Source organism: Chrysoperla carnea, chromosome 5 (assembly GCF_905475395.1).
Source record: "Chrysoperla carnea chromosome 5, inChrCarn1.1, whole genome shotgun sequence".
Classification (NCBI taxonomy): Eukaryota; Metazoa; Arthropoda; class Insecta; order Neuroptera; family Chrysopidae; genus Chrysoperla; species Chrysoperla carnea.
In genome coordinates, this window is record NC_058341.1 from 43,952,534 (window position 1) to 43,965,124 (window position 12,591).

Sequence of the window (12,591 nt, forward strand, 5' to 3'; positions counted from 1 at the left end):
TTGTTAAAATAAAAACAAGTAATTACAAATTTATGAGAATTATTAATAAAATTGTACTTTGGAATCTCGACAAATGAATTAAATAATGTTATGTGGATGTGAACAGATGTAATTATATTTTGCAAAGCAAGTTAGACTTTGTAATAGTGTATCCCCTCCTTATATTCTTTAAATTGAAATTTGTTGTTAAAATTTTTTAAAAGTACCTAATTATTTAAATATTGGTTTAAAATTTTGCTGTTAATTGTTATCTTAGTAAATAATCTATATTGATCTTCATTTAATAAGATTGAAGACAATTAACGTTATATAATTAGATTTATATTTTTTGGGATCTATAAAATTTTATTAAACATAATTGGGCAATTTTTTGACAAAATGTTTAATAAAATAAGTCAAAGTAAATGATGCTTTTCATTAAAACTCTTTAGTATAGTAATAGAAAAATGTCTAATATGTAATAGACCTTTTCATTTTAAGAAGTGATTACCTTTTGTTTCGGACAGTATGTCAAAAAAACTAATGTGATAAAATGAATAACAAATATATTTTATCTTTGTCTAACTTATCACTGTATGTCCGAAACAATAACGGATCGCAATTGAAATGAAAAGGTCTATAATAATATCACATGTTCTAATAAATTATTTCAGGGTTTCTTCAAGTCTGGTTCAAGTTTAAGGTCTAGTTAAGGTTAAAGTTAACCATATGTTAACGTGATCGAGCTGTAACTAAACTCTAAAGTTAGTTCATCAATACTACCAACATTGCTTTTAAGGTCGAACATAACATGTTAAATTTACCTTTGCCAAATTTCCCGTTAAAAAAGTAAATCTACCGTGTTTTGATCGTTATACCGCAATAAAATTCTTTTTTTAATCATGATAAAAAAAAATGAATTCGATCGATTGGTTCTTAAAATAGACTATACCCAGAAGATTGAACTCACACCCTTTTGTATTCTATCTTAAGAACCAATCGATCGATTTCATATTTTTAATCATAGTTAAAGAGATAATATTATACACTTTCAAATGAGGTATCACATAGTAGGAGGTGCCATTTGAAATTTCTAAGTTGGGGTAGGTGGGGGTGAAAGAATGAAAAAATAAAAAGTCAAGGTTAAAAAAATACTATTGATCTTTCAATGGGTTTCCGTATCGTATTTATTATTTGCATGAAGGTTATTAGACCTTCATGATTATTTGTATCATTCGATATTTACAAAAGGTTAACTAGGTATATGTTATCATATCTAAAAATGTAAGGTGATAATAATAATAAATTGATAATAATAATATCATTTTTCAAAAATATACATTTGTTTACTATTTTGTAAACAGGACACATTATATTACCAAGCGAGCTAAGCCTGTCTCAAGAGCATCGTGCGAGCTAATTATATAACGTTTTTTGTTTATATTGTTTTCATTTGGTGCTGCGCCAGTAACTAGCATGCATCACTGGTTTCAACAATCGAATTGAGACATCATCATCATTTTGTTTTTAGTGAGCACTCGCCCTCCCTCATCATCGCACAGCAGAAATTTGTTTTATGTTCACTCGGTTTCGTGATCGTGACAGTAACTAGCATTTACTGCGCTACTCAGCGCTAGTTTAAACAAACGAGTGCAGCCAGCATATTCCTTTGAAGTTGAGTTGCGAGCATAGAATTATATAACCTCTTTGGTTGCGAGTAGCTATCTGAACGCAAGGCAGTGTTGTCAGATAGAATCACCCACTTTCCCCTTTCCCCAAAATAAATTGCTTTGAAATTATCAGACGTCTGATAACTTTTTGAATGCATGTTTGTAGTACAACATACAAAGTGTCCGTCCTTTTTAAATTAAACAATTCTAAACATAATACATGTATCATTAACCTGACTTAGACTACAATTAGACACCATAGACAAATATGGTTTTATATCTATGGTAGAGCTAACGTAATAAGAAATTTTTTTCGCGTTAATTAATTATAAATCTTTTTTGATCTATTGTTTGTCGTTTGTTCTTCATTGTTTGACCATTAAAATTATTTGTGCGATCGTTGTTTATTTATTATTTATTAAACAATTATTTGTCATTAAGTTAACCCCCCATACTATTGATTTCCACTTTTAACTTCCTTAATCAATGTATTTTAAGGAATTATTGATTGTTCGTTTATTATTAGCAATTGTAAAAGGTGAGTAAAAGGTATGTATTCTACATTATTGATGAATATAATATGTCAAAGGTGGAGTAGTGGCTAGTCCAGACGCCTTCCTTTAAGAGTACCTCGGTTCGTATCTAGCATGGCTCCGATTAATTTTTAATTAAATAATTTTATTATGCCGAGATTAAGTATTTTTTTTAGATAATTGTTATGAGAACCAAAATCGACAAATAAGTACAAGAGCGGGATATATTTTATTTTATTTTAATTCCCACCCTCTGACAGAAGAGTGATTTATGACATAAGTAGGGAAAGTGGGTCTAACATAATAAATTTTTTTTGTGAAATACATGTTCTCCTATGACATAATCTTATAAAATTTCATTTAACAAGTAAATTTTTTTAGCATGTACAACAAAAAAGCAAGCAAAATAAGTATTTTTTTAATATTTTGTAATAGGCGAATATGTTATAAAAAAAGTGGATAAAATATATAACATGTTCTCCTATTACAAAATTTCAAATTTTAGTCTTAACGAGCGATTTTTTAATTTTATAAATATTTTGTAATAGGAGAATATGAGTGAAAAAAACTATATGACATGTTCTCCTATTTAAAACTGTCATATTTTAGCATAATCAAGCCATTTTGTACACATTTTTAATATTTTGTAACAGGAGAACATGATTTTAAACAGTGGGATATATTCAAGACTATTTAAATTCCCACCCCCTGACAGAATAGTGATTTATGGCATATGTATAACTGACGTTATTTATAGCAAGAGGGCGGGATATATAGATAATTTAAAATATAAAAAGAGCGGAAAATTTTTAAAATCAGGAAAAATGCATTTAATTTAAAAGTAAAAATGTTAACCACGCCAGGGTACGAACTGGAGTACTTTGGTTTGAAAGGCCAGTGCTATACCCACACAGCCACTCGACTTACATAAAAACGTATAACTACCTTCATATTTACCTTTAATAAATAATTAATTAATTGATAATTTTCTTCTGAAATAAAAAATAGGATAGAATATTTAAAAATACAAACAAAATATAAAATGTATAACAATTTTTATATATTTATAAAAAAAAAAGTATATACATATATAATAAAGGGTGTCCCATGATTAACGTCTGATTCGAACTTCTTTCGTTAAATTTGGAACACTCCTTTATAAAACAATATATACTTTCTAATAAATACTGCTATCTATAATTCTAATATCTATTCGCGATCGCAAGATACGGTGGCGCCGCGCAGCGAGGATTAGTGAAACTATTATAGAGGATTTTGAGTTTTGACAGCTACACAAGTGCTGAATGTTTTTGTTGTTGAGATGGAAATTATCAAAAATGAAAAACGTTGTGGTGTTCCCCAGTGTGGGAAAACAAGATCTACAGGCGTCAGTTGTTGCACAATGTCGCAAAAACATGCTTGCACTTGCTTCCCGCGCCCGCTTTGCAAAAACAATAGCATTCGATTTTTTTGTTGTCATTGGCTACAAACACTTTGATTTAGATCTCATGAGGTTTCTCGGTGATGTTCGACGTTTGCAAACATGAAGATTTGATTAATAAACAATTATTTTGCTTCGATTGGATACCACAGAAAAACAAGTTTTTGGAACGAGAAAGCGCCTCTCGTTCCATCAACGGCCTTACTGATCCACCAAGTAGATAAAATATATCACCAATATTAATATCCAGGGCTTTCTCCATGTTAAAAAAACAAATAAACAAAAAAAAATGCAAAAATTTATTTTGACAACTTGAACGAAAATCCTCTATATCGGCCATATTGCATTCACACCAGAGCCATCTCTAGGTAATTTCGTTCGCCATAAACTAAACCATAGAGATATGAAGATAGCAAACGCTAGCCTGTAAGTGGATGCGATATGCAAAGCGAGAGAGAAGACTGCCAGTAAGTCCCTCTGTGTCCTTGTCTAATACATATACTTATACTTACTAATACAAATAATAAGTATATATGTACATATGATTATGGCTAGGACACAGGGGAACTCCCTGACAGTCTTCTCTCTCATTCATCATATCGCAACCACTTACAGGCTAGTAGATCCCTCGCGTTCTCTATGTATAATTAATATTCTATGAACTAAACAGGTAAGGCACAAGAGGTTAATTATTAATTATTATGATGTTATAAGTTATTTTTGGTTTTCTTTCTTTGATATTATATTTTAAAATTCCGTTTTATATGATTGCAATCAATACAGAAACAGCGCGCGATTCATTTTAACGTTTACCTTTAATCAAAAGTAAATTGTACTTGATTATATAAGACGATCACATTTTTATTTTTTGATAGCCTTGTAATGTGTTAAGAAAGTGATTAATATGTTAAAATTATGTTAATGATCTGTTACACAGTCTTTTGATTATGAATATGAATGTGTCCAGGTAGGCTCACTCAAACGAAACTTTATGATTTTAAAACAACATTCTGTTGAAATTAAGTAAAAAGTGCATATTACACAAATGCGCTTAGGAAATATATATTTTATTTTATTAATGTTTTCAAGTGTGTATTATTAGAGGAACAAAAAAGGAAGATATTATCAAGTAATAATAATCTCACAAATTACATACTTCATTAACAAAAATTTAATATATCCGTTTGATGATTTTATTTCATTTAGGGAATGTCCCGTTCTGTTTTCCTTCAACATAATTACTATATAAATTAAAGTAATATAAAAATAAAAGAAATTAAAGTAAAATATCGGATTATTTTTTTGAATATACTTTTTACACCCGGTGTAAATAGAAAAGGATAGTCTTATGATATACTAGATAGTACTATATCCTTTTCAACCTACACCGAGTGTAAAAAGTGTATGCAAAGAGAACATCTATATTCGGGTTGATGACTGATATCGAATTTACCACATTACCCCTGAAAATCTAAAAGTAGACTTGATACCATAATTAACAAAATTTAAATTTAAATTGATTAAAAAACGAAGAAGCTGTATACATTCAAAGATTTTTGACCGTTCCTTTCTTGCAAAATAGTTTTATATGTAATCTTATGACAATACTCAACAAATACGTCACTTTTAAAATATCTGCCTCTTTGTTTAATTAGGAGTTACGTTCATATTTTACGACGTACTTCTAAAGATTTTCAAAAACCAACTTTACTTTTCTGTCCGTACACTGAATTCTACACCTGAAGTGAAAAACAAGCTGAAAACAAGTGTCATCCCCATTGAAAGTTGAATCCCCATGTCATCCCCATGTTAGTTGCTAACACGATCTTCACGGTGTAGTCGAGTCGAGTAGCGCTGAGTTGATCCGAATAAATTTGGATTTATTTCAGAGTTGATTATAAGTAACATCTGTACCGTCCAAGACTCTATTATGGCAACGAAACATTTTTTATCTATACAGATGCATGATGACCGAATCATAAGGAAATTGTCATGAGTGGTCGAGACCCTCGAGTAAACTAAAGAGTAAACATAGCAATCTATATTTTTTTTGTAATAGAAGTTATCCTTCTAATTATATTTAAAGTTGTTTAAGCTAAGAAGAAATTATAAATTCCATTCCTCGATAATTTTATCGTTTCGAGCAGTTTTTGTTTTGAAAAATTGTATTAGCATTTTTATCTTAAAGAAATGTCATAATTTTTTAAGGCTGGCCAGATGGTTAAATAACCAAATTTAATTATTTATGTCATGTTAAAAGGTAATAAAAACAACGGCAAGTTTTTTTTATGTAAAATAGCCTGATATTGTGTACAAACTTTAAAGGTTATACAACTACGTTATAACTAGACATTTTTCAGATTTTACGTAAAATTATAAACGATAGTTCAATTAAACATTGTTATCAAAATAGTTTTGACAAATACTAATAAAATAAATATAGTTCAGTGGATTGAATGTTTTTAATAAATGTGGGCTTGTCTTCCGAGTTCTGACAAATGCATTTGATACAACAAATTAGTAATAATTTAATTTAATTTGGGAGTGACATATTTTGCATAGAAAATACCCATTTTAACATTAATTAATTTAAAAATAAAATTCATTAATTATACAATGAATTAAAGTAGTTGAATTATTATTGAGTTTATTAATTAGTGTTACGTTAATTTTGTGTGACAGCTGATAACCAAGTAATTTAATACGTTATCCACCCTATAACACATAATTATTTGATAAATATGTTCAATTTATAAATTTCCCATAATCGAAATGAATTAGTTACGAGGATTTTGTGAGGATGACTTCTCAAAGTAGTACAACTACAGATCGAACGGATGCGACATCAGTATGTAGTGATGCAAGTACATTATTAGATGGAAGTGTTATTTCAACGGTGCCAGATCGACATGGTTTTCTTGGTGGTCAACAATATAGTCCAGAACCAAAACATAAATTATCACCAGAAAAAGTTTTACGTCGTGAACGAAAATGGTTACGAATGTTGGATAATTGGGAAGGTTATATGACAAAAAATTATAAAAAAGTTCGGGAACGATGTCGAAAAGGTAAAAAACGTACTTTGATTTCGTTATTCTTTAATAACCTTGCAGAGCAAATAAAACGAACATTGCTCCTGTATTTGTCATTTACCACAAAATTTACTCATTTCAAGATTTTCATTGAAAATTAGCATTGTCATAGATTATCGAATATTTTTCAGGGATAACTACATAACTAAATTACTAAATTGAATTCTAGTAGCGTAAATCATTTAAAATAAAAATGAATAAAATTAAGTTTAGTTATAAGTTTAGTTTAAGGTAAAAAACGTACTTTGATTTCGTTATTCTTTAATAACCTTGCAGAGCAAATAAAACGAACATTGCTCCTGTATTTGTCATTTACCACAAAATTTACTCATTTCAAGATTTTCATTGAAAATTAGCATTGTCATAGGTTATCGAATATTTTTCAGGGATAACTACATAACTAAATTACTAAATTGAATTCTAGTAGCGTAAATCATTTAAAATAAAAATGAATAAAATTAAGTTTAGTTATATACATGTGTGGGATATTGTAATTGACACGTCTAAGATTTCTGACGCGCCAAATAGTAAATTGAGCCTTTGATTAAAATTTTATTTTATTCGCTAACCAATAACATTATTAAAATAATTATATTCTCTAAAAAAACTTGAATTGCTGAATTTTAATATCCTAGGTCAGTTGTCCAATAGTACATATATCAAAATTTTGATTGAAATGCTTAATAAGCTTCGACATTGTTTCTTTTTTTGTGGAAAATGTGAAAGGGGCCCTGTAGAATAAGTTTAAGACCCTTTAGAGGGTTGCTTCAGTCGTTATTGCTGTAACCTCGTAGAATTTGCATATTCTGGATCATTTCGTGATTGAACTAAAGATTTCTGAGATATCGATTGAAATGACTCAGAATTAGAAATTGCACGCCCAATCCTTCAATAATTTCGTCCGGATGTTTACAATTACCTTAAAGTGCCCTCTAAAAGGTCTATTTAACGATTATTTGAGTAGTTTTTGAAATTTCGCCCAAAGTTTTGTACGAAAACTTTTTACTTCGAAACGATTCTATACATATTTTGAAGAATACTATTCTAACTGCTAGGTGAGCTAATATTAACTGAAATAAATTGCTCCGGGATATTCCTCTTCGTACGGGACTTGGTCGATATATCAAAATCTACTTTTATTATCAAAGAGATTCAATTTTTTTTTATCTATGGGATAAAAATTACTCTAAAAAATGATTTTGTTTCTTAATTGGAAAATAAAAAAATGTTTCCTTTTTTACAATTTTCTTAAAGAAAAAATCGAGAACAGAACAAACATTTTTTGTTCCACCTCTGGTAGTGAAACAAACACGCGTTTGTTTCACTACCAGAGGTGGATTTACAAATTTTGACCCATATGCAGTTTTAAAAATTCGCCCCCCGTAATAATAATCGGTGAAAAATACCTCTTTTTTGGTTCTTTGTCTTCCAGTTCTTTATTTCTTAGAACCTGAAAAATTGCGTTGGTTGTTCGAGGCAGTTCTTCGGCACAAGTTATCGTTGTTAAATAAGAACGTGGATTGATACATTAATCAAAAAAAACACTTTTCTTAATCACCAAAATACATCGTTACTAACATACTTGCTCTATTTGAACTTTACCAGTGTTCTAATTGGTCAAATTACTTAAAAATGAAAATATACTGTAAAAATTGCTGCATAATTTTCGCCTCTTTTGAAGTTCAACCACAAGCCTGTCTATAATTACTAGATATACTGTCACTCTGACAGTTTCCCGACCTTATAATGAAGAAGTAATATCTTCGGCAGATTCATCTTCTGTGAGCTATCTCTTCCGTATCGTCTTTGTTTCTTCCTTTTCCTATCATTTTTATTATAATTTTCCCTTTTTGCAGAAATTATATGAATTAGATTGGCATTCATACATTTGAATAACTGTAAAAATGCCAATATCAACGGACTGTAAAATTATTAACACAATTAATTTTATGTTTGTTTAAAAGCTTCCACACACGCACCTGGATAATCAGCCTCCGAGTCCTACCATAAATATTTCTAAATGTGATAAAATTTGACTATATCTTACATCTCATATATTTCATATAATTATTTGAGTATTTCAACGTCGTATTTTTTAGGTATTCCAATGTCAGTACGCCCCAAGGCATGGCTATATCTGTGTGGTGGTAAATTACTATTAGACCGTCAACCAGACGAATATAATCGATTAATAGAATTACCAGGAGATCCACGATGGATCGATGAAATTAAGAAAGATTTACACAGACAATTTCCCTTTCATGAAATGTTTGTTTCTGAAGATAAACCAGGGTAAGTTGTCGAAACAATTCAAAAAGAGGTTTTATGACAGAAAATGTCAGAATAGTTGAAAGTTTGAGAGGCCCAATTATAAATTTTCCCCCAGATGAAAGTTGTTTTGTACATGAAGTCAAACTTCCAGCCGTTTTGAAATAGTTGTCAATGTCACATTTTTTATGTCGGTATGTTAATTTTGATATCTGTCAACCGATTGAGTTGATTAGACATAATTTTGAAACGTCAATTCAATACAATTTTAACAATCAATCGTTTCACCCTGAAACAACGCGCCGAAATAGTGACGCTGTAATCTGTTAAATCAACGTGCACATCGTCGAAAATATCGTGGCGAACGGTCACCCTCTGACAACACTATTCGCCGTTTGGTGTAGCATTAGGTTAAGCGTGTGACAGTGGGAATTCGTCAATATGCCGCTCATCAACGACTAAGGCGTTTCATAGAATTGGTTGAAGCGATCAGGAAGAGCGCTGTCCAGAACCTAAAAGTTTCGTATCGTCACCTAAAACAGTCGCTCGAATGGTTGACACTTCACGACCGTTGAGGCCTATTTCACACTTTCTGGCGATATTAATAAGCAAAATTTTCGCATTCGAGCAACGGGGAAGGTGCACTATATCCATCAAACCAAATCATGGGTCAAAACGAAGCAAAAAGGACATATTTTGTTTTAGACATTAGAGGCGACCAATTGATTGATTTTGTTTTCGAAAATTAGTCCAGATTACAAAGGGTCAAATTGAATAAAAACTACTCATATACAGAAATTTTTTTTTTTCAAAGTTATTCAATTTTACATACCGACATAAAAGATGGCGCACCCGTTATTGCGCCTGGTTCCCGATCTATTAAATAGTACTTTAAAATTTACGCTCAACAATAATTCGAAATAATTGAAAATAATGAATATCGTTTGTTTTTAGACAAATAGAATTATTTAATGTATTAAAAGCGTATTCAATAAAAAATCCAAAAGTTGGATTTTGTCAAGCACAAGCTCCAATTGCTGCCTTCTTACTGATGCATATGCCTGCTGTACAGGCATTCTGGTGCCTTATGAGTGTCAGTGATCATTATATTGCTGGTTACTATAGTCCGGGTCTCGAAGTTGTACAACGTGATGGTGATATATTACATGCATTGTTACGACGTACATGTCCAGCCGCACATCGACATTTAATTGCAAAAGGAATCGAACCTGTTTTATATATGACTGAATGGTTTTTGTGTTGTTTTACACGAACATTACCATGGGAATCATTGTTAAGAATGTGGGATATATTCTTATGTGAAGGTGTCAAGGTCAGTATTATCAAATAATTAATAGACACGGAAATAGCATGAGTCAGAAAATTTATTATAAATTCGTGAGATTCTTAATTTTTATGGTTACATATATTCAAGGTTCAGTGATTTATTTATACTGGCGGTAAGCGTCGATTCACAAAATTTTCTTGAGGAAAATTTTCTAAATAGTCAATAATTTTATGCTCTTTTATAGTTAGATTTTTGAAAAATTAAATCTTTAATTAAATTTTGTTCATTGAATTACAAGTTTCTGAGATACTGACTGAGGTACTCCAGGATATATCCAATTTTGGGGACATATTAAAACTCATTCTTATGTAAGATTTTATGAGTTGAAATTTAATACTAGAAATAATATGCAATCCAGACAACGATTGATTATCTGAATGGATCTAGATTTTGCTGTGAAATTTATTTTTTTTTAATACTAATTTAAAACCAGATTATTATTATTTAATAATAGCTCGCTCAGACCCTCAATTAGACGACAACTTTTTTGAGGTACACACTTCATGACCATGGGAGATGGGTTCGTAATGTTATCAAAAACAAAAATCCAAATATTTGCCCCGAAACGATCTTTCTTGGCGGTTTTTTGGGAAAACTATTGATTTTCGCTGATAACATTAAATGGGAAAGTTGAAGATAATTCAAAAATACGAATTTTGAGCCAAGATTCTATCCTGTATATTTACTCGTTCTTTATTTCTAAGCAATTGTAGTTTTGAAATTGACAATGATTTTTTTCTCGAAAAAACTATTTATGATATTTATTAATTTGTATTAATAATAGAAACGGGCCTATACCTGTTTGTTTTTGAAAATTGATGAACCAAACGCTGGCAATTGAGGAGATTAGCGACCAAAATGAACTCACTCTCATTTTCCAAATAAATTATACATTTTTCTTTTAAAAATTTTATTCTAAATAATCATTGTATTATTCGGAAAAACGAAATTCAATCTTACGTCAGAAGGGGGAGGGTGTATGTAAGCTTAGGGGAGGGAGGTTTTTGCTGTGGGTCAAAATCTTCAAAATCATGTTTACGTAATCAATGACTGGCCCGTAATATTATATACGAATCCGCTATCAACGTTTAAAAAAAAGAAATATTACTAAAAAATATTTTCATTTTGTTAAAATATATCCCCTTCAGGACCCACAATAAAATTATTTAATTAAATTTAGAAAAGTTATTATTAATTAGCTAGACCGGTTTCGATTGCTTTTTAGTAATCCTCTTTAGTAGTATAATACAGCACGCAGAAATGCTCATCTTAATTTGAATAACAAATATTTATTATCGGAGCCGATCACGGAGTCATATTCATTTTATTAAATTTGTTTTTCTTTTTTTTTCAGGTGCTTTTTAAAATCGCATTAGTTATAATTGCTGGATGTTTAGGTTCAGCAAAATTGCGTAAACGTTGTCCGGGCATGTGTGAAACGATACAAGTATTACGAAATCCACCGGAACATGTATTAACCGAAGAATATTTATTGGTGCATATGGATCGTTTAGGTTTAACTGAACAAGATTTTCAATTAGAACATGAGAAACAATTGACTAGACGAAAAGCCGCACAAATAGCAGCTGCACAAGCGGCGGCGGCTGCCGCAACGACTGCCACCACAGCCTCATCAAAAAGATAACAAATTACGAATTTTATTTGTTTTTCTTCTTGTACCAAAGGTTATTTAAAATAATCGACGATATTTGGTGCTCATTTATTATTTTTTTAAATAATATTTTTATAAAAAAAAAAAATTGTATCACATTTTTTAAAAGAAAATGGTACTAAAGGAAAATAGATTTTGTTTTCTTGTTTAATAAAAATTCAAGTGTGTGATTCTCAATTCTAATCAAGTCTGTCAAAAATATATCCAGTCTGGCTCGGGATAATCTGTATATTAAGAGTTTTGTTGTACCGCAATTTTATGCGCCTGTTGTTTGCTAGGTGGCTTAGAAAGCTCACTTCTCGAACCAGACTTGAAATGGAGAAACAAGATTTATTATGCATAATTTTAGAATTAGCCATTTATTAATAATATCAAAATGATAAGAACAAAAATTAATTTATTTAAAATAAAGGACCACAAGTTTAATTTATATATTCTCCTTGGACGTGTTCATAAATTTTATGCAAAGCGATCAACCTAATTTTTCATTAAATTTAAATGGGAAAAGTTTAATGCGACCATGAAGGCTTTCTTTATTTCGAACATTTTAAAATATGGGGTCCGTTACACAACAAACGTTCGATTGGG

At 30.3% G+C, this 12,591-nt stretch overlaps 1 protein-coding gene across 1 annotated transcript; it reads left to right on the forward strand.

The window, feature by feature from the left end:
• The first annotated feature begins 6,222 nt into the window (after positions 1-6,222).
• On the forward strand, positions 6,223-12,022 carry LOC123300398 (TBC1 domain family member whacked). The gene is made up of 4 exons (XM_044882969.1): positions 6,223-6,691; positions 8,815-9,007; positions 9,938-10,316; positions 11,686-12,022. The coding sequence occupies exons 1-4, from the start codon at positions 6,424-6,426 to the stop codon at positions 11,974-11,976; spliced, it is 1,131 nt and encodes a 376-aa protein (XP_044738904.1). The 5' UTR covers positions 6,223-6,423; the 3' UTR covers positions 11,977-12,022.
• Positions 12,023-12,591: the final 569 nt, after the last annotated feature.

Coding starts and splice junctions, on each gene's coding strand:
- LOC123300398 (XM_044882969.1), top strand. CDS start 6,424: ATGACTTCTCAAAGTAGTACAACTACAGATCGAACGGATGCGACATCA. Junction 6,692..8,814: donor TCGGGAACGATGTCGAAAAG/GTAAAAAACGTA, acceptor CGTATTTTTTAG/GTATTCCAATGTCAGTACGC. Junction 9,008..9,937: donor GTTTCTGAAGATAAACCAGG/GTAAGTTGTCGA, acceptor GTTTGTTTTTAG/ACAAATAGAATTATTTAATG.